At 34.6% G+C, this 23249-nt stretch overlaps 1 protein-coding gene across 1 annotated transcript in view; it reads right to left on the bottom strand.

Moving 5' to 3' along the window:
• The window catches only part of Fam199x (family with sequence similarity 199, X-linked), a 33277-nt gene that overhangs the window by 5907 nt on the left and 4121 nt on the right, over positions 1-23249 (bottom strand). The window contains exons 2-5 of the mRNA XM_004861477.3: positions 17494-17713; positions 2336-2485; positions 1850-2011; positions 424-690 (exon numbers count right to left, since the gene is read on the bottom strand). Of these exons, the coding sequence (XP_004861534.1) occupies positions 424-690; positions 1850-2011; positions 2336-2485; positions 17494-17713 (799 nt within the window). The remainder of the gene's footprint in view (positions 1-423; positions 691-1849; positions 2012-2335; positions 2486-17493; positions 17714-23249) is intronic.

Below are 23249 nucleotides of genomic sequence, written 5' to 3'. Positions count from 1 at the left end.
GGTATTCAAGATTAAAACATCCAGAAAACACTTAAGAGACAAAAGACCCACAACACTTTTAGGAGCTAATAGACAGCAACATCGGCAACATAGTGAGATTCACCTAGTAGTGAGTTGCAGTCAGTATTGCTATCTTGAGAATTACTCATTAAAACAGACACAAAAATAAGATAAAACTGAATGCAATATTGTTGTGGGTCAAAAGTACTTCAAAGCTCTCAGCCTTAAAAAAAAACCAAACAAACAAAAAAAAGCTCTCAGCCTAGAGTACTTTGTTCATCAGCACAGCATCCTGCTTGTTCAATTAAACCCAACACCCACAGGCTTCTAAATAGGACAATTTTTATTCTTCAAGAAATTTAAATGAAAGAGTACAAATATTAATACTGAAAGATAAAGTTTTATATTAATTAGACATTTTACTTTTGAATCCCGAATCCGCTCTGCTGCACTTGCAGACAGGTTGCTGTCACTGTGTGCTCGACTCATGTTGGCACTGGAGTTTGAAGCAGAGTTTCCAACACTGGACCCACTGCTGCTAGCAGAGCTGACCATGCTGGCACTGCTACTGCTGGCACTGGCACTGGCACCACTCACTCCACTGGTGCTTGTACAACTAAAGTTGCTTCTCTTCCAGGCCTCTCTTGCAGGCCGCTGGCGAAGGCTATGCTCCTTGATATAATTTCTGACCTTGGGACACGTGGACAAAAACTGGTTACTGTTGTACCTCGATGTTCTAGCCTTAAAGTGCTGGAGAAAAAAAAACTTGTCCTTAACCTGAAAGATTGTGTCAAAATGATGTAGATGTATAAATAAGGTAGAATAGAAAGGCCAGAGAAATCTAAATTCAGAAACGAGCACCAAAGAACCTTCAAAATTTAAGACTATAAGAAAAGAACATGTGGAAATAAAAGCTATCAACAAAATAAAATAGTTGAAATTAAGTATTTGTGAGAAGTCTCTACTTAAGATGATTCAAGTAAATTAGTAATTATATCTATGATTGGACATTTTTCCTAAATTTTAATTAGGAGCTAATGGTACCTGTCTTCAAATGCAAAGCATCAACATACCACATTAATGAAAAATGGGCTAACATGGAGAAAACTACAGTCTATGTATGTTGAGAAAAATACTGAAATTAGAGAAAATTTTCATAAATAATAAATGTAAAACAAAGCTAAAGTAGAACATAAAATCCTAAGTACTCATTTAGGTATGTACCAAGAAAAAAATAGCAGCAAAGACCATATTTAGAAAATATCAGAAATGCATATTTCAGAATGGCAGAGGGAGAATTCATTAGGATTTACCCTAGCCAGCCTCAAGTACTTCATAAGACTAATAAAATAACCTCAGATGTTTATAAAAATATAGTTCTAATTTATTAGTACAGTACTTCAATTCTGTCAATTCATCTCTTGTTAAGTTCATCAGAATAAATCTGTTATCTTAGTTTAACCATTCCTTAAGTGATTAAGTTTCAAAGCCTATACAACTGAAGATCAGGTTCTAGATCCACATTGACCAAAAAGGAAAAACTCTTAAAACAATGAATTCTCAAATATTACCTTCATTTTCCTCCCTCCCCTCCCTCCCCTCCCCTCCCTTCTCCTCCCTTCCCTTCCTTCCTTTTTTGTGTTGTTGGTACGCAAACCTAGGGCCTCATGGATGTGAGGTAAATGTTCTACCACTGAGTTATATCCCCAGGCCCGTCATTTTTTCAAATATTATTTCACAAAAGTGATTTTACTCTAATTCTCTATGGAGGTACATATCATTCAAGTTTACATTTTATAAGTTACAGCTATTTTTCAATAGGTATACAATCTGTATTTACTTTACATACCTGCTTTAGTTTTTCATCTGTGAGACAGTTAAGTTCAATAATAAACTCACTGTCTGTAGGGGAGATTTGAGCAGAAGGATCAATGATTTTAATAATATCAAGTTGCTCCCGAAGACCCATCTCAGTACTGACTTTACGACTCAGATACTCAATATATTCCACCTATGTGATGAAAAGTTACAACAAAATGTCAATGGTGAAACCTCTAATCTTTTAGTTTGTAAATTATGATGTTTTATTTACAGAAGCACTTAACATTGTTATCTGTTTCCTGAAAAAGTTACAGTTTGCTTATAGAATTACTATAAGCAATCCACATTTACTGAGTGGATTTAAATAGGTAATAAAATGTGCTTCATGTATTCACACATTCCTTTTTGGTTGGGGGGGTGTTGGGGTTTGAATATGCTAGACAAATGCTCTATCACTGAGCTACATCCTCAGCCCCACATAGATGATTTTAATTAAGAATGTAGACATCTTTACCTGCTCATCATTTGTCATTGCACTCCAAGGAAGCTCATCTAAATTCTGGTGCTTGTTTTTCTTTTTAGGAAGCAGGCAAGGTGAACTTGGTATACTTGGTATGACATCAGAAAGTACATCACTCCCACTGGCAATGTCACTGCCTGGCAACTTTATAAAAATAAGGAGAGAAAAGGTTAGGGAAAGCAAAATTTTTAAAAATACATTTTAAATACCACAATACATTTCACACATTGATTAAAAGTTACTTTAAAACTAATGGCAAATACAGAATCAGAGGATATTAATTGACCCATCCCTATTTTATAAAAAGCAGCATCAATATATTCTTTGGATATATTCACTTATTCAATAAATGATGTTTTCCAAGAGCTTAAAATAAACATCAAGACTTTTTGTAGTACTGGAGATTGGAACCCAGAGCTTTTGCACTGAAGTAAGCCTTCTTTTTTTAAGCTTTTATTTTTTATTAGTACATGTTATATTACATAATGATTACATTCCTTGTGGGGAGTTGGTACATGTAGATAACCCATCTCAATTCTTTTTCTTATCCCCTTTCCCTCCCCTCCTTCTGGCCTCCCTCCATCTCTTGATCCCCTTCCCATTTGAACAAAACTATCTCCCTATGTCTTATAATCTATCTTTTATTTTATTCTTTATTTATATTTTGGGTTTCTCATATAAGAAAAATCTTGCAATATTTAAGCTTGTGTCTGATTTATTTTTGAGACGGGTTCTTACTAAGTCACCAAGTCACTAAGTTGCCCAGTCTGGGCTAGAACTTGTGTTCTTTCTGCCTCAGTTTCCCAGAGAGCTGGGATTAGAGGCATGTACCACCATGATGAGTTAAAATCAAGATTTGTTAAAATGCTACCTAAGAGATAATTGTCACTAAAGTTTTAATTTATAGTGCCAATGTCACCAGGGCCCACAGAGCATAATGACAAAGAAGTACTGGTCTCTAGACCTGAGTGATCTGCCCCTAACTGGCTTTTTGCCATGGCACTAGATATACTGCCAACCTAAAGACAAATAAATCATGGTTAAGTTCATATTAATCTCAAGACAATTAAAATATGCTGTTGATATAAAACACTTTAAAGATCAGAAAGATTATAAAAGAAAGTTCAAAGAACAGAATATGAAGTGTAGACAAAGAGGAAATAAAAACAAGCCTAACACAAAATCAAATCAGGTCAAAATGAGACAAACACCAATACATGCCATTTTATATTGCCTACTAGTGGATTTGATTTTTAAAAGCCTTATTGATATATATTTGATAAACAAAACCCCACATATGCAAGTTGATGTATTTGGACATATGCATGTACCTGTCAATCTACAACCACAATTAAAGTGAGGAGCATAGCCATCATCTCCAAAAATTAGAATGGACTGTAATTTAAATAAATGTACTTAAGATATTAATTACCAAGTAGGACCTTTTCTTCTAAAGGAGCACACAACAACTTTCAAAGATACAGGTTCCATGTTTGTCTTGGTTACTTTGTCATTGAGACACAATACCTGACATCTACAACTCTAAGTAGGAAAGGTTTATTTTAGCTCACAGTTTGTAGAGGTTTCAATCCAGTCAGCTGGCTCCAAGGCAAGGCAGTGTGGCTGAGGAGCATGGCAGAGAAGGAACTGCTCATGGTATGATGGCCAGAAGCAGAGAGAAAGATCAAGGGAGGGGGAGGGAGGGAGATCAGGTCATGCCCACAGTGACTCACCTCCTCAGACCATACCTAACCTCCAAACATCACATCCAGCTATAAACTAGTCAGTGGACTGATCCACTGATAAGCATCAAGCCCCATGATCCAATCACCTCCCAAAAGCCCCATCTATGAATGCATGAGGATTTGGAAGGACATCTAAACATAAAACGTAACATTCCACCCCTAGCTTCACAAAAACTCATGTGAACTGCTTTATGCAAAATGTATTTAGCCCATCTCTGATATTTAAAGCAAACTCTTAGCTGTGAGCCCCTGGAAAATGTAAAGAAAGTTAAAACACTGCTGACATTCAAAGGCACAGGGTAAACATTCCCATTTGAAAAAGTACAAACAGGGGGATAGAAAGGAATGAGACAAAGCAAGACCAAAATCCAGCAGGGCAAACATTAAATCCCATAGTTCCTTGTCCAGCACTTGGGGCAATCTGTGGTGAGACGTGAACTCCAAAGGGCTTGGGCAGCCCCACTCTACAGCATTACCAGTGGTGGCTTCTCTCTTTGGCCAGGTTTGCTCTCTCCTTGCAGCTTACTCAGAGGGCCCATGTTCTTGGCTTTTCCAACATCCTGGGGTCCTCACTGCACTTTCAGCTTCACTCTCACAGCTTCATATACTGCCCTCTCTGGGGCACACTGCCCGGCCTCCCAAGCCTTCTTCTGAAATCTGAAAGGAAGTCTCCCTGACACCATAACTCTTGCATTCTGCATGCACATAAAATCAGCATCACAAGGATAACAGCAAGTTTTGATGTCAGCTGAAGCAGTAACTGAGCCCTTTTACATCTTGTTGATAGTTGCAGAGGCCTCTCTCTGAGTGCCTGGATGGCTGAACACGGTGAACTGAATCCCAGGGAATCAATTCCCAAACCCTAGGCTGCCACCATTGTGGAGCATGGTGGCCTGGGGCTCTCTTCACAAATCAAGTCTTTCACCTTGGCAATTTTGAGCCTGTAAAGGGTAGGGCTTTCCTGGTTCCTCACATTCTCTGAAGGCATTTTATGTATTGGTCACATCCAAGGCACTTGGCTTCTTTTCAATGTTAATCATTTCAGCAACCAAGCTCTCCTCTGCTCCATCCTTATAGTCCCCAACTATACAGGAGCTTCCTTTCTGGCCAAACTCAAAACTTTTTAAATCATTCTGCTGGGCTGTTTGCTCTTAATTCTCAATGTAGAGCTAGCTAAAATCCCCCAACAGTCAATACCCACCACAGCCTGAATATTTAGCTCCCTTAAAATTCCCTCCACCAGATTAGTCTGCCGCTTTTAATCTCAGTTTCCCAAAAAGTCTCAGGACTTTTGTGTGTATTTAAAAAAAAAAAGTCTCAGAAAATAAAAGTCTCAGAAAATTTGTGTGTATACGCAAAATACACACAAATTTTCTGCCAGAACAGAACACACATGGTCTGGAGTCCAACTGCCAATGGAGTCCATCCCAACTGATATCTCTTATGCTTGGTCTTTATTGACTGCATTACTGTCAACATTCTGGTCCTCTACGTTCCAACCAGAATCTCCCATCAAGCTCAGCTCACAGCATTCTAGGGTTACTTCTCCAGGTGGCATTTCCAAACTCCTCCTGTAAGCCAGTTCCAAAGGCTTCTGAACCACATGGTCAGGCAGCATCACAACAATGGCCCCTTTTCTCTGTTACCAAAATCTGTCTTAGTTATATTCTCATCACTGAGACACAATACTCAACACCCAAGACTTACAGGAGGAAAGGTTTATTTTGGCTCACATTTTGTAGGTTTCAGCCCATAGATGGCTAGCTCCAAGGCAGGGTGGCATGGCAGAGGGCTATAACAGGAAAACTGTTCAGGGCATGGCATACAGGAAGCAGAGAGTAATCAAGAGAGGAGGGAAGGAGATACATCCTTCCAGGATACACCTCCAGTAATCCACCTCTTCCAGACCAGGCTTCACCTCCCAACATCACAATCAGCTATAAACTCATCAATGGACTAATCCACTGGTGAGTATCATGACCGCCATGATCCAATCATCTCCCCAAAGCCCCAGCTATGAGTGCTTAAGGCTTTGGAGGAACACCTGGATATAAACCATAACAATATTTATGGAGTATAAAGCAGTACCTTTTCGTTGTTTTTTTGTTCTGTGTACCTCACAACTATATTGAACTCTGGACAATTTTTAAGCTTTTAAAAGTTTAGGCTTTAACTTAAAAGTTACCAAAACTATTGAAATCACATATATTTGAGCTATTACACACAGAGGACTAAAATATCTACAGAGGTCAAAGAAGTGTATAACTCACTGGCCTTACACAAAAACTTGATACTCCACTTGGGAAGGTAACACAATTATACACACATGCTATTATACAATATAGTACATGACAAATGCTAGGTCTGAGATGACAGGTCATCAATAGAAGTATTTAGCAATGGGTTAAAGTTGCAGGATTAAAGTATGAGAGAGCTATAGCAATTACATGTAGGCACTGGGGAGTCAGTAATATAGAAGAGATCAGTGATACCACAAAAACAGGACTAATCACTATGCAAGATGACCATGAAATTCAGAATTAAATTGTCTGTTATAAGATCATAATTTCTACATCCCTACAAGTAGCTACTACTCTTCAAACCTTCATCTTCACTGTGGCAGTCAATGATGAATCCAAGTGTATAAGTAGCTTCTGAAAGTCTGCATGATTTCTTTTAAAATCTCATTAACTAATGCTACTTGAATTGTTCATTCTTAGCCTTAACATTATTGAGTTAGTACTGTATAAGTATCACTGCGAAATGCACACTTAACAGCCATCATTTTTCCAGCTTTTGGTGGCCCCCTCCACCCAAAAAAAGAAAAGAAAAGAAAGGAAAGGAAAAGAAAATGATCTGCTATTTTTCTGTTGTTACTACATTAGCGATCTAGATAGAGGCCCTGGGTTCAATCCCCAGTACAACCAAAACCAAAACCAAGATATAAACAACATACACTTTCAAAATTTAAGAAAAATATTCATCAAAATCTTCAGAGATATTCTTTAGAAAATATTTGCTAGGTGCTAAGCTATAGGCTAGCCATTTAAATTTGTACCTTTAGTTCTGGGAGAGTGAGGGGATATAAAAAGGTAATGGTCCTTTGTCCATTTTTTCTGGGAAAAGCAAAAAAGAATCAGTCTTCAGTAAAACAGCAGATAAAGGTCACTGATTTTAAAAGACTGATAAAAGGTATACAAATGAGATAAGATGTTTTTCTTTTTCTCATCCCTTGCCAAGGATATGAACCATTAAAAAAAGGTAGCATAAACCCTTAGAGAATGTCAAATGGTAGAAAAGTGGCTGGGTTAAGTTTTCATAAGGTAGTGTTTCAGAATGACAAAAAGGGGAAAACTAAAGGCATTCAAGTAAGGAGAATAATTTAGTAAATCACAGATGAAAAAACAGGATAAAGTAGAAAACAGCATAATTAAAAACAGAACATCAGTGGTAGGGTTTTGAAAGTTCAACAGAAGAACCAGACACTGTCATTTGCCATATAAAAGTGGGCCCATAACATTTTCTAAGTGGAAAAAACTTGATGAAACTGGGCTTTGAGAATATCATTAAAAAGCACTATGGCAACAAAACAAGAGTGAGGTCAGATTTGAATTAGGATACTATTATTGTGATCCAGGCCTGGACTAAAATAAGCAAAAATGGAAAGAAAAATGGGAACATATGAAGAATTTTGAATGAAAAACAATTTACAAAACTATTTGATAAATGAATGGTTAATACAAAGTCAGATGTTGAGGCCAGAAGAAAAGTGGTAATATTTTGTGGTTATATAACCCACCCAGGATGATATAATTAAAATTATCAATTGTTACATGAAGAGAACTGAAGCAATGTTACAAATCTTCTAGTCTAACACCTCAATTTTACAAAGATAGGAAAAAAAAATGATGTCCAAAGAAAGTCATACAACCAGTGGCAGAATCTGAAGTAGGACACAAGTCCAGTGCTTTTAACTATACCAGCAATCTTCCTTTAGATATAGTTTGGAATGAGAGAAGAATTCAATGTGGGATATGCACAGTCTAAAGAGATAAGGGGAGATGTAAACACAAGTGTCATTGGAACAGACATAGTCATTTTTCACCATGCTGTAAGACACGTTACAAGACAGGATCTATTTTTTAAATGGAAATGCTGTACTGGAAGTGGCATCACTGAACAACAACTCAGTATCAGATAAGAGGTTAATAGTATTAAATAATGAGGTTATCCTTGTGGAAATATCAAACTGTCAATTGAATGTATGGGACTGATGCAGCAGTTGTACAGCAGAATTAATTGCATGGGCTCCTGTATATTTATTAGAACAGCAATTTTCTATTTCAAAGCTGATAATATATTTTAGAATAAACATGCTTAATGAATCCCATCCTATATTTTTCAGGGACAGTATTTGGTGTAGTTGTTTAATAACCAGGAACTGTGACACATACGGAAAATGATGTCAAAGCTCCACCATATTTTCCGCAGCATGTAGCAGAATTTTATGTGTAAACTCACTGCTATAACAGATTATGTGTAATTTCAGATTGCACTTCTAGGTTTGAAATGTGACAGTTGAATTACTCCTCAAATTTTCTAAGCTTTCCCACTCAACAATAGAAATAATTCTCAAGCTCTTCAGACTAGTCAAATATATCTTTAAGAATGAAAACAGGACTGCAAGCAAAGAAAACTATCAGCAAAGCAAAATGCTTTGATTCTACTTCAACTGTTAAGATGATTCTTCACTCTAAGGTTAAAATCATGCCTAATTAGTATTGTTCTTCCCAGAGATTCTGTGAAACATTTATATTTACTCTAGTAGTAACTGAAGCATGTATTAAAAATTTAAACAAATGCAGTTTTTAATCACAAAACACATGATAGAAATATTTTAACTACAGTGAATGATTTTTACTCTGTATTAATCCTAACACAACTTCTAATTATTCTCTTGGGTAATTACTGTTCATCACTAAAAGGTCCCACAAAGGCAAGATAGAATTTTTAAACTTTCAGCATATTTAAAAGGTAAGTATCCATGGTAACAGAGTACCCATACTCCAATTTGATAAGTGGGAAAGCACACTGCTAAGGCAGGCCAATTGTTCCAATGTTGAAGTCCCTTATATACATTAATAGTGAGTGGTTGGGGAAGATTTTCCATACTAACAACTCATGAAGTAAGTTAAGAAGTCAGTACTTAAAAAGTTAAAAAGCCTGCCACCATGTAACAATATAGATAAGAACTCTAAATAAATCATATAAAATACACCAAAAATTTCTCAAAATCATCAAGACTGATTACACTTTATTAAAAATTTCTAGGGCCGGGGATTTAGCTCAGTGGTTCCGCTGCCTGCCTTGCAAGCACAAGGACCCGAGTTCGATCCCCGGTACCAAAAAAAAAAAAGAATTCCTGACCCGCGCAAGCACAGAGGAGGTGAGCCGCTCCCAGCGCACAACAGGAGGCATCCGGGCCGCAATACCCGCTGTGAGCACAGAGGAGGTGGGCCTCGCGGGCACCAGCAGCACCCCCCTATTGAAATGAGAAGACACAGAAAGAAGTTTCAAAACCAGACTTGCAGATCACCTAAAACAACCCCAAAGGAAAACGAGATAGAACATTGTGATACTCAACCACCTGGACTCCCTGAACTGACAACAAAAGAGGACCTGGAAAAAATGAAATCAGAAATAATTTCTCGGATAACAACAGAGATTGTGCCCATCATGCAAGACATGATTAATAAATCTAGACAGGATACAGATAAAAAAAATAGAAGAGCTAAGGAACATGATGGAATCTCAACATAGGAAACAAATGGAATCCATAAAACACATGCAAATAGATTTTCAGGAGATGAAAAACTCCACTGAAAGTCTACACAGCAGAATGAGCCAATGTGAGGACAGAATTTCAGATACAGAAGATAAGATTGCAATTAGTGACCAGGAAAAGAAAAATTTCTTTAAAACTGTAAGGGACCATGAAAAATCAATCCAGCAGCTGCTAGATGATGCAAAGAAGAATAACATAAGACTGACTGGAGTCAATGAAGAAACAGGAGAGAGTGCAGATGACATAAAAAAAACTGTTCAGAGAAGTGATGACTGAAAACTTCCCAAGGAGGGGAAAAGAACTTGACATACAGATAACTGAAGCATATAGGACTCGAAATAGCCTTGATCAAAAAACATCTACACATAGGCATATAATTGTTAAGATTCCAGAAACCCAACAGAAGAACAAAATTCTACAAGCAGTGAGAGAAAAGAAACAAATCACATACAAAGGAAAGCCCATCAGAATCACAGGAGACTTCTCAATGCAAACCTTCAAGGCAAGAAGAGCTTGGAGTGACATATTTCAATCCCTAAAGGAAAACGGCCTCCAACCCAGATTGATGTACCCTGCAAAACTATCTTTCGAAATTGATGGAGAAATGAGATACTTTCATGACAAAGAGCACCTTAGGAACTTCATGAATACCAAACCAGCACTCCAAAAAATTTTAGACAACATCCTAAGAAAAGATGAAGATCACAACCCCAGGAAGCCCAGCAGAATGATCCCGCTGGGCGCAACAAGAAATTAAAAGCAAAGGGGGAGAATCCAACAAACAGAAAAAGTCATGACAATGATAAATCACTACGTATGAGTTATAGCCATCAATGTTAATGGTCTCAACTCACCAATCAAAAGAAATAGACTGTCAGAATGGGTCAAGAAGCAAGATCCAACAATATGCTACATACAAGAAACACATTTAATTCAAAAAGCAACTCATAGTCTGAAAGTTAAAGGGTGGAAAACAATACTCCATGTGACAGGAACCCTCCCCCCCCCAAAAAAGCAGGAGTAGCTATCCTCTTTCCAGATCAAGTGGATTTCAAACGAAAATCTAAAACACTCTGGTTCCCAAGAATTTCAGATAAGGGATAGTCAACTTGTATGCACAAATCTATTGTGAACATGTGTTTTCATTCCTCTCAAGTAAAATCTTAAGAACAGGACTGTTAGGGCTGGGGATTTAGCTCAGTGGTTTCAGCGCGTGCCTCACAAGTGCAAGGTCCTGAATTCAATCCCTCGTACCAAAAAAAAAAAAAAAAAAAAAAAAAGAACAGGACTGTTGGTTCTTAACAGTAATACAAGAAATTTCTACATTGTTTTCCAAAATGGTTTTGTCATTTTACATTCACATTAGCAGTATTAGAAAGTTCTAACTGGTTCACACCTAAGCTGACATTTGTTCTTTTAAAACTTTTAACTTAAAAAAGAAAAACCAAAACTTTTAACTTAAATCTCCCTAATGAGTATGTAATATGATCTTGTTATTGTACTGATTAGTATTTTTCTGATTCTAGATTTGCACACCTTTCCTTGTGCCGTACTGGCTATTTATCATCTTCCAGTGTCTACATTTTAATTGGGATGTCTACTAATGAGCTGTAAGAGCTCTATATATATTCTGGTCATAGGTTATATGCATTATAAATATGGTCTAAGGACTACTTTTCATTTTCTTAATGATGTCATTTAAAGTTCTAAATTTTGATGGAATCTCATTTATCATTTTTTTTCTTTTATACATCATGTTTTTTATATCCTAGGAAATTCTTGCCTACCCTAAATTCATAAACATTTTCCCTTATAATTTCTTCTTAAAGTTTTATAGTTTTAGTCTTTCATATTTAGGTTCATAGATCCTTTCAAGTTATTTTTATGTATGGAAATAAAGGGTTGAGGTTAATTTTTTATATATGGATACCAGGTGTTCTAGTGCCGTTTGCTGAAAACACTGTCTTTTCCTCAGCTCTTCAATTGAGTTTATGTTCTATAAAATGTTAATGTTAAATAATCTTTCAAAATTCAGTGGACCATATATGTGTGGTTCTATTTCCAGATTCTGTTTTATTCCAATGATCTATATGTCTTTCCTCATACCAACACTGCCTTGATTACTGTAGCTTTAGAGGAAGTCTTAAAATTAGGTACTAAATGTCTTCCAACACTGTTTTTTTTTTCTTTTGTACTTTTCTAGGTCCTTTGTACTCCTACATAACTTTTAAATTTCAATTTCCAATTCTTCATTTATAGCAAGTATACACAGACCTGAATTTTTATATATGCCTTGTGTTTTCTAATCCCGCTAAATTCAAATACAAATTCTAGGGTCTCCTAGAGATTTCTTAGTATTTTCTCCGTAGATGATCATTTCATCTAGATATAAAGATATTACTTCTACCTTGCCAATCCTATCCTACTTGTCATTTTATTGACCGACTATTTTGGTTTGGGCCTATGTTTCAAAGTTTAATGGACAGATGAAGAGTACGCATATCTGCCCTTGTTCCCCACCTTAGGGAGAAAGCATTGTATCTTCTCCATTTATATAAGGCATTTTTGCTGGAAGTATGGAGTACATGGTTTTGATCTGTTGAGAAGGTTCTGTTCTACTTCTAGTCTCCTGATAGCTTTTACCATGAACAGCTGTAGAATTTAGTCCAATACTTTTTCTCCAACTAGTGACAGGATCATATGGCTTCTTCCTTTCCTCTGTTAAAATGATGACTTTTGGGGGTGGATCTTCCAGTGCTGAACGAACACTGCCATCCCTATAATAAAACCACTTCCTACATGCTGCCAGATCTGACTTCTAATAGTTTGTTTTCTTAAACAAATTTCTATCTATGTTCATACATTTTCTTCTATTATCTTTATCCAGTTTTAGGATTAGCACAATGTTGATTTTCTAAAATGAGGGGGGAGAGGGCAGGGATTTAGCTCAGTGGTTCCGCTGCCTTCCTTGCAAGCACAAGGACCCGAGTTCAATCCCCGGTACCAAAAAAAATAAAATGAGGGGAGAAGTGTTCCTTCTTTTTTCTGTTTTAAATGTTTGATATAATTTATCAGTTAAAATGTACATAAGCCTGCTGTTGTCATATAGGTAGGTTTTCAAGCTAGGAATATACTTTCTTTAATAGGTGCTATTCAAATTTTATATTTCGTCCAGAGTTTCATTAATATGTCTTCCAAGGTACCTCTTAGAAGTTGTCAAATTTATTTAAAAAAGATTTTTGTAATATGCTTTCTATATCCTTTTAAATTCTGTAAAATCTGTGGTAATGTCTTCTAGATCTTGATACTGTAATTTTAAAAATGTATAATTGATAATTGTGTAATAGGAAGAAAAGGTCGAAAGGTGTAGGGGAAGTGGGAGGGGTAGAGGAAAGGAAAGAAGGGAAAAGAAAAATATATGAGAAAAGAAGAATAGAAACAAAGTCTTTGCAAATAGGGAAGGGTGGAGGGGGTGAAGGGAGGGCAGGGGAAGGGGAAAAAATAAGAACCAAAACACATCATGTAAAGGCACAAGATCCTAATGGTGAATGTAACTGTATTTTATACCTAAAATGTATCAATAAACGTAATGGGGGAAAAAAAAAGAATTCCTGTAGTCTGATTTAAACATGCACACTCAGAAAAATTAGGTACTAAATAATAAATGGTACCCACATAAAAATAATCACTGTTGTTATCTAGAATAGAATAAAGCTTGAAATGGATGTAAATAAGAAAATATTTTCACAAGTTCTGGCACGTCCAACAGCAGGAATATTATGCAATCATTAAAATATATTATGCAGATAATAAATTTTTATTACAAAATGTTATCTACAAAAGGAACACTTCCTAACTCTATGAGGATGTTATTACCCTAATACCAAAGCCAGACAAAGACACAAGAAAATCAGAGACCAATATCACTTATAAATATAGATGCAAAATTCCTTAGCAAAATGCTGTAAAACAGAAGCACAATAAAAGAATTAAATACCATGACCAGTTAGGACTTATTCATTCCAGGAATATAAGGGTGGTTAAATATATGAAAATAATCACTACAACACTCCTACTTCTAGTAGTAGATAGAAATTTATTCAGTTCTATTGATAGAATGAAGAAAGAAGCCACCCACAGTATATTACCTCAATAGATGCAGGAAAAGTACATGACAAAACACTATACCCTTTCCTGATAATAAAACATTGAACAAACTAGGAATAGAAGGAAAGTTCCTCTGTACCATATAGGGCAGTTATTGAAATATCTACTGTTAACATACTCAATGGTGTAAGACTGAAAATTCTCCCCTAAGACTAGGAGAAAGATACAAATCTACCCATTTTCACCATTTCTATGATCTTGCCAGGGTAATTAATAAAAAATGAAAGGCATCCACATTGGTAAAAAAAGAAGAAAAATTAGCTTTCTTCACAGATGACCTGATCTTAAATATAGAAAACCCTAAAGAAACTACCCAGGGGAAGAACTATTAAAAGGTAATAAAGTCCAGCAAAGATAAGGATACAAAATCAATTAAAAAAATCAACTGTATCTCTATATATGTACCAGCAATAAACAATCTAAAAATGAAATTTAAAAATAATGCCATTTACTAGAGCATTATAAAAAATAAATATTCAAGAATAAATTTAACCAAGAAATGTAGAAGCCTTTGACAATGAAAAATGCAAAATATCATGGAAGTAAATTAAAGATATATAAATAAAGCCTTTCCATCTCATATGCATGGACTAGAGTATTCAATATTGTTTTTTTCCTTTGGAGTTTTCAATAATGTTAAAATGGCATATTCCCCAAAGCAATCCACAGATTCAATGCAATTCCTATCAAGATTCCAACTGCCTTTTTTGCAGAAATGTACAATCTGATCTAAAATTCATATGGAATTGCAAGAGACCCCCCCGCAAAAAAAGCCAAAAAATCTTTATAAAGAAAAACAAAGTGGAAGAATTCATACTTTCCAATTTCACAATTTATTGTAAAACTATAATTAAAAGTGTTATACTGGCATAAGAAAGAACACACATATTAAGGGATAGAACTGAAAGTTCAAAAATAAAACCATACTCAATAAGGTGCCAAGACTCTTCAATGAGGAAAAACAGTCTTTCAATAAATGCTGCTTCAATAACTGGAAATCTACATGCAAAGGAACAAATTTGGACTTCCATCTCACATCGTAAATGAAAAGTAACTCAAAATGCACCAAAGACCTAAATATAAAAACTAAAAACTCTTAAGAAGGAAACAGGTGAAAATCTTCATGATCTTGCATTAGGCAATGCTTTTTAAATTATGACATCATAAACACAACAAAGAAAAAGATAAATTGGACTTCTCAAAATGAAAAATATTTGCATATTAAAAGACTTTCAAGTGAAAAGATAATCCAAGGGATGGGAAAATGGTTTTTGTCAATCATGTATCTGTAAAGGGCTTTGCAGACAGAATATAGAAAGATTGCTTACAATTAAAAAGAACACAAGTACAAAGTGGGCAAGGGATTTAAATAGTTGCTTACTCAATTAAGATATGCAAATTTCCAATAAGGACATGAAAAGATATTCAATACCATTAGTCATAAGAGAATTGCAATCTATAATTACAGTGACAGAGATACTACTTCACACCCAGTAGCATAGCTATAATCATAAAGTGTAGGCAAGGATATAGAGAAATAAACTTTTATACACTCCTGATAAAAACATATGAAATGGTGTAGCCACACTGGAAAATACACTGGCAGTTCTTCAAAAAATTAAAACATAGGGGCCGGGGATTTAGCTCAGTGGTTTCGCTGCCTGCTGCACAAGCGCAAGAACCCGAGTTCGATCCCTGGTACCCCCCCCAAAAAAAAAATTAAAACATAAACGCTATCGTATGACCTAGGATTCCAGTCCTGGGAAATGTCCAAGAGAATTAAAAATATGCATCCACATGAAAAGTCATATCTGAATATCCAAAGCAAAACTGTTGAAAATAGTCTCTCTTAGAAGTTAAATTTCTCTCAATAAATACTTTCCAAAAAAAAGAGCAACTCACTTTCTGAGCCCCCTTCTGTCTTAGATAGAAGTTACCTATCTTTCAATAAATACTTCCTGTAAAAAAAGTAAAAATTACATAAATGTCCATCAGCTCATGAGTAGATAAAGTGTAGAATTATTCACATAGTGGAATACAAGTCTGCCACAGAAAGGAATGAAGGACTATTACATGCTTCAACGTGGATAAATCTTAAAAACATACAAAGTCAGAGAAGCCAGACCAGTTGTTTCCAGGTGATAAGGGCAAAAGGGAAAAGTGACTACGTGTTTACAAGTTTGGGGTTCTTTTGGAAGTGAGATAAATATCCTAGAATTAGTGATGAAGTTTATACAACAATATTACTATTTTAATAATCTCTGATTTATAAATTTTATGATTAAAATGGTAAATTTTACCTCAAAAATTATAAAATTTTATCCAAATCATATTTATAAATATATATAACATAGAAGTTGAAATAGGACACAACGTAAGGAGACTGTGAATATTTTTCTTTTTAAAGACTACTCATTGTTTATAACAAAAAACAAGCCAACATAAAACCCAATTATTGGAAAACTAATTAAATAAATTATGATGCAACTATAAAAACTGAGATGTATTAGTTGAAAGAAAAGCACAAGACCAAACAGTGGATGAAGTATAATCCTATTTATATATGCAAACATGCTTGTATCTGTATAAACTCTTAACAGTGATAATCACAGGAGAGTGATTTTGAAGACTTCAATTTCAATTTCATGCTATTCGGTATTGGTACTTTAATAAAAATGAAACTAATATTTGATTCTTTTTTAGTACAACTTCAAGTATTTTGATGGTTTTAAAACACAGTAGAGGTACTCAAGTTTAGCTGTTTGAATAAAACATTTGCTATATACATGGAAAACTTCTGCAAATATTACTGTCTTTTACAACCAGAAAATGGATGTTGCAATAACATGATTTACATTTTCTGATAACACTCATAATGCAGCATTTTCAAACAATTTGCCACAAAGCCATTTTATAAGGTATATATGCCACGAGAAGAAAAATAATATCAGGCAAAAATATCTCTACATACAAAGAGAATACAAAATAAGATACTATATTGCAATTCTGATAACAAATCCAAAAATTACATATTCATGGTAATAGTGATTTATGGTATTATATACGTAACATGATGCAGATATATGGCCTATTAAAGACATGAAGGGTATTTATTACAAAGTAGGGAGAATAAGTATGTTTAGACACATGCATATAAAAGTACTGATTATTTTGTAGAAGAAAACCTATAAAAGGATATCTGTAGCACCAGAACCCTAAAAGGTACACTAGTCTGCTAATACACATTTCATCTAATTATTAACATTAAAACATATTGTCAAAGAATCTCCAAGTCTGGAGATACAAGAGAAACTTTGAAGTAGAAATGAAATATCAAAGGAGAAATTCATACTTCAACTTATATAGTAATGATGTCAATAAAAGAAAAAACCTACCTGCCATTCGAACTCACTATCTGACCAATCCCAGTAAGTGCTGATAGAAGAAGAGACATCACTGCAGACACTGCCCTCAGGGAACAAATCAAAAGAAGTGAATTCTTGATCGTCTAACAGAGAATAGCAATCATCTTGATCTCCAACAGAAACTGATGAAAACAGTTCCTCACTGCATTCTGAGCTGGCAACACTTGTTCCACAAGAAGTTAGGTTCCACCTTCAAAAACACAACACAAAAGACATCATAACATGAACTACAAAATTCACACAATTTGAAGATATTAATAGGACACATTTACAACATTTATGAGAAACGTATTTTAAGTGTAATGATAATGTGATTATTTTTAAAAAGCTGGGGCTGGGGATTTAGCTCAGTGGTTCCGGTGCCTGCCTTGCAAGTGCAAGGTCCCAAGTTCGATCCCCGGTACCAAAAAAAAAAGCCATTACCATTATTTTTTAGTAATATATTAAAATATTAATGAATAAAATGCAATGTCTGGGATTTGCCTCAAAATAATAAGGAAGGGCTTGGGGAATGGGTTAGGGGTATAAAGCATGATGACATACGTGAACAACTGAAGCTGGGTGATGGGTACACAGGGTTCATTACACTACCCTTTTCACTCCCAAAGCAGTTTCAAACTTTTTATAGTTTTAAAAGAAAGATATATTTAAATTAGGAATAGAGTAGAACTTTCATACATAAACAAAATATATAGTATAGTGGTTGAGTAAGTTCTGGTGCCATACCGAGTTCAAATTCTTGCTGTCACTTGCTAGTTATTTGATCTTAAGCAAATCCTGACCTCTTCAAGCCTATGCTCCCCTCTTTAAAATGGAGTTATTGCAAAGATTATATACATACAGAGAGCTTAGCACATATAAAAAGTACTCAATGTATGGCAGCTATTATTACATTAAAAGGATGAAAGCCGTTTCAGGAAAGAGAAAAAAGCACCATCAAAGTACACAAGTACAAGTTCAAGAAGTAGTTTATATATTTAAATAACTTTTATAACTATTATACACATTCACTGAAGAAATGATGGAATAAGAAAGGTGTGAAGATTAAAATGACCAATAATTCTATTATTCAGCAATAACTAATAGCATAATATTTTGGTCTATTTTTTTCCATGAGCATATATATTTTTTATAGAATAGGCAATCATTCTGTATATATCTATTTTAGTGCCCTGTTTTTCATTTAACATCATATAATGAACATTTTCTTAGGTACAGTTGAGTATCCCTCATCTGGAATGCTTGGGATTAAAAGTATCTCAAAAGTAAGATTTTTTGGATTTTGGAATATTTGCAAATACTTAATGAGATATCTTTAGGATGAGACCCAAGTCCAAATTGAAATTCATGTATGTTTCATATGTACCTAATACACAAAACCTGAAGATAATTTTATATAATATTTTTAATGCACATGAATTCTGACTGCAACCCAAAAAATAAGGTCAAAATGGAATTCTGCACTTGTGGTGTCAAGTTGGCATTCAAAAAGTTTCAGATTTTGGACTTCTGCATTTGGGATTCTCAACCTGTATATTACTTGGAAAACATTTTAATCACAATATATTCAACTTTCCCCACAATGACAGATAGGTAAGCTGTTTCCATTCTTTATTACATATAATACTGAGATGATCTTTTTGTTTATAATTATTTATCCAAATATAAATTCTTTAAGGATAGACTATTAAGTACTGAGTCAAAAATATGAAAACTTCCAAGGGTCTTCATTCATTTAGTCAGATACTTCTTGTTTATTTTTATTTTATGTCATTTTTTGTGTGTGTAATACTGGGGATTGACCTTCAAACCTTCACAATGAGCTGTACCCCCAGCACCGCTGCGCCCTCCCGGGGATTGAACTCGGCACCTTGAATTTGCCAGGCAGACATGGCACTGCAGAGCTACATCTTTGGCTCCTATTTTTTTTCTTTTGAGACAAGGTGTCACTAAATTGCCAGGCTGGGCTCAAACTTCCCATCCTCTTGCCTCAGCCTCTTAAGTGTCAGGGTTACAAGTGTGTACCACTTGCACGGGTCAGTCAAATACTTTCCAAAATTTTTAAAAATGTTCATCTCAGGCTGTGTGTAAAGCTAGGTGTTACAATATCTGCCTAGCAAGTACAAAGCCCTGGGTTTAATTCTCAGCACCACAAAACAAAAACAAAGCTCATCTCACCACAACCTTAATAGCACTGAAATTTTTATTGTAAAAAATTTTACCTATTTCCTAGAACAGAAATGTTTTATATAAATTTTTATTTTTGTGATTAGCAAGATCAAATTTTAATATACAAATTGGCTATATTTTTTATATTGTTTTTCTATGTGTTAATGTTTTATTTTTTATGAGTTCATACATTAAGTATATTAACATTTTGTAGTATTTGTTACTGGAGATTTGGGGGTTTTATTTTCAATCTTGAAATCTATCAATCTATTTTCTTTTGTAAGTTTCCACTAGTTTTATACTATTAATGATAAAATTTTCATTCCTCTGCCTGTAGCATAGGGAATTAATCCTTAAGGTAATGATTTCATATCTTTTTTTTTAAGTTTCTGTTTTCACTTTTTTATTAGTACATGTCTGCAGGACATGCAATTTACAAGCTTCTGAAATAATGACATCCTGCTGTCCCTCATCCTTCATTAAATCCAGGTTTTCTTGAATTATGTAGTTTTTAAAACTTCTTCCTTTACTTTTTGTCGTAATCTTACATTGAGAATTTAACAACTTACAACATATTGGCAACTTGAAAAATTTTGTGGTATCTTTTCCTTTGAGTTGAAGAGACAGCATTTTAAAGCACTAAACCACACACATTAAACTATTTTATAGTTCAGTAAATAAAAAGCAGGTATCAATATATTTTTATAAATCTAGAATTCATCTAAGAATTCCAGCATACTTTTAGTATTACTTAGTTTCATCACATGTTTGTAAGGGGGGCAGTATCCTCATTTTCAAAAAAATGAATAAATCTAGTGGAATAAGTCAAACTGCTCAGGTCTTACGATAAAAGCTCTAAATACCAACTATAAGTTCTGTCCCAAACACAGTAAACCACTACACAATATACAGAACAAACTTTTTCTCTTGAGTATTCAAATTTCACTTGACTTTCCCCTCTTTATTCATTCACTCATTCAGCAAATATTTAATCAGTATTTTCTATGTCCCAAGGAGAGTTTAAGAAGCTGTTAGATACTTGTTTTTAATTAGAATTTCTTTTCAGCATGCAAATGTTCATTGGAAATGTATTCCCTCCATGAGAAACAATGACATTCCTTTTTATCAAACTATGTCACATTTAATAATCTAACCACTACCAGATCACTGACAAGAGTCAAGAATTTGCTTGGTTTGATGCCTTTACATTAGGGTAAAATTAGTATGTTCTCAGTTTTTCAGATTCATGACTATATAAGAAAGTTTTAGATATTTTCAGAAGCTTCTAGGTTTTCTCTTTTATTATTAATGGCAAATAAACTAGGCTCATAGTTGAAACAAATCATTTACAAAATAGAAAAACAATACTTTTTATGAAAAGATTTTTAAAAGTTTTGTATCTTCTAATTTGAAAATATAAATTTTTTAAGGTAGTATGAATAAAACAAAGTAGGAAATACTTTTATTCATTTCTAGTGGGAGTGTAAGTAGACATAATCCTTCTGAAAAGCAATTTGTTAGTATATGTATACCGAGAGCTTCAAAAATGTTCATTCCCTTGAACTCAGAAATTTCTAAGAAATCTATTCCTTTCCCTGAATACATATTTGGAAATAAAGATGTAGGAACAAACATGTCCAAACAATATTATTTATAAATAGCAAAAAAGGGAAAATAAATGACTGCCAAACATGGGGAATAATTAAATGATATATCTCAATAATAGTATTTTATTATCATTAAAATCATGTTTTCAGACTATTGGAAAGCATTCAATAATGTTAAGGGAAAAGAAGCAGATCACAAATACCTTGATTTTTAAAAATTATACAGGTTGACTATCCCTAATCTGAAAATCCAAAATTCTGTTCCAAAATCAAGAAGGGCAACCTGACACAAGTGGAAAATTCCACTCTGATCTCATGTGATGGACTGCAGTCAAATACAGGCACTCTAAAAGTAATATATAAAATTACCTTCAGGCTATGTACATAAGGTATATATAAAATATAAATGAATTTTGTATCTACACGTCTTATTACGTAGATGCAAACATTCCAAAATTCAAAAAAAATCATTATGAAACATCTCTAGTTTCAAACATTTCAGATAAGGGATATTCAACCTGTATCTCTACACAGAACATTAAAGAAACATCAAAATATTGACAGTTGTTACCTCTAGGAAAATGAATCATACATGGTCTGCATAGTTTTTTTTTAACACCTTCTATTTTCTATAGTGAAAAATTTAAGGGTAATTCTTTTAGACTGTCCCAGCAGTTTCAAACTGTCAATGAATATCCATCCTGCATATGCTCAGCACTGAAGCATTAAGATGTGTTATGTTCATGTACCAATTCCCCACAACCAATGTAAACATTATGTACCACAATCGTGTACTAATAAAAAAATTTTTACAAAACAAATTTACAAGTCCTTCCATCTTATTCCAGTAAGAGAAACATCTCAACACTAAAATTCTAGCTGTAATTGTAATATTACTCTTAAAGGAAATTTTCCAAAACCTTAAAAGAAAAACAGTCACAAGAACCCCAACTGAAATGGTATTTAATTCAGTAACTAGGCTTGTTGCCTAAATTTTAATTTAAAAGGTAAAGCAAACATTTCCTTGCAAGGCTTTTCAGCAAGAATACACAGCCTAAGGACTTTCATAGTATTTTGATAAGTAGCCACTTTAATGTTAAAATTAAGAAAAACTAGAACATGATGTACATATTTCTCTGTAGCTCCTTCCTACTACAACTGGACCTAACAAACTGCCTCTTGGGATGAGAATAGTGCCAATGAGCACTTCTAAATAAAGTTATAACTGTCAAGCTGATGAAAGTCATTCCAAGTCCATGCTATACATTCATTCTTAGAGGGCTGGTCCAATCATAACTTTTATTCATCTCTGACTTCCTATCAGAATCCCCATGTAACCACCCTCACCTCCTCTAGAGTCCAATAGGCAAACCTTCAAGGTTTCAACATAAATTTTCTATTCTTCTCCCTCGTACCTCACTTGTCTTGAGATCATTATCCAAATTTTCTACCTCCTGTACTGTTTTGGAAGTAAAGAAATGTTTTGTGTCATTTCTAGGGCTAATTTTCCCTTTTGGGCTTCCGAGTTCTTCCCCACAATCTCCTCTCATCTCTAACACCCTCCCCTCTTCACTTTGAAACAGGTCTTGCTAAATCACTAAATTGCCCATGCTGGGCTCAAACTTGCCATTCTCTTGCCTCAGACTCCAGAGTGCAGGGATTACAAATGTGCTCCACCACGCCTGGCTCCAAATCTGTATTTCTAGCCTGGGAATTTCTCCAAAGCCTCAACACCAATTCTCAACTTTTTTCAACAAGTCCCTAAACCAAATTCCTTCAGTATGGTTCTCCGACCTGAGCCCCAAACTCTTCTGTACCTCCAGTTCTATAACTACATAGGAAAATTGTAGATGGTATAAAAGGCAAACAACAGAGGCTAGAGATATAGCTTAGTGGTTAACGTGCTTCCCTAGCATGTGTGAAGGCATCATGGGTTTGATTCCCAGTGAG

The sequence above is a fragment of the Heterocephalus glaber genome, unplaced genomic scaffold, assembly GCF_053883595.1.
Source record: "Heterocephalus glaber isolate CG9 unplaced genomic scaffold, H.glaber_assembly_v1.0 deba00001613, whole genome shotgun sequence".
NCBI lineage: Eukaryota > Metazoa > Chordata > Mammalia > Rodentia > Bathyergidae > Heterocephalus > Heterocephalus glaber.
This window is presented reverse-complemented; position numbering and strand designations above follow the sequence as displayed.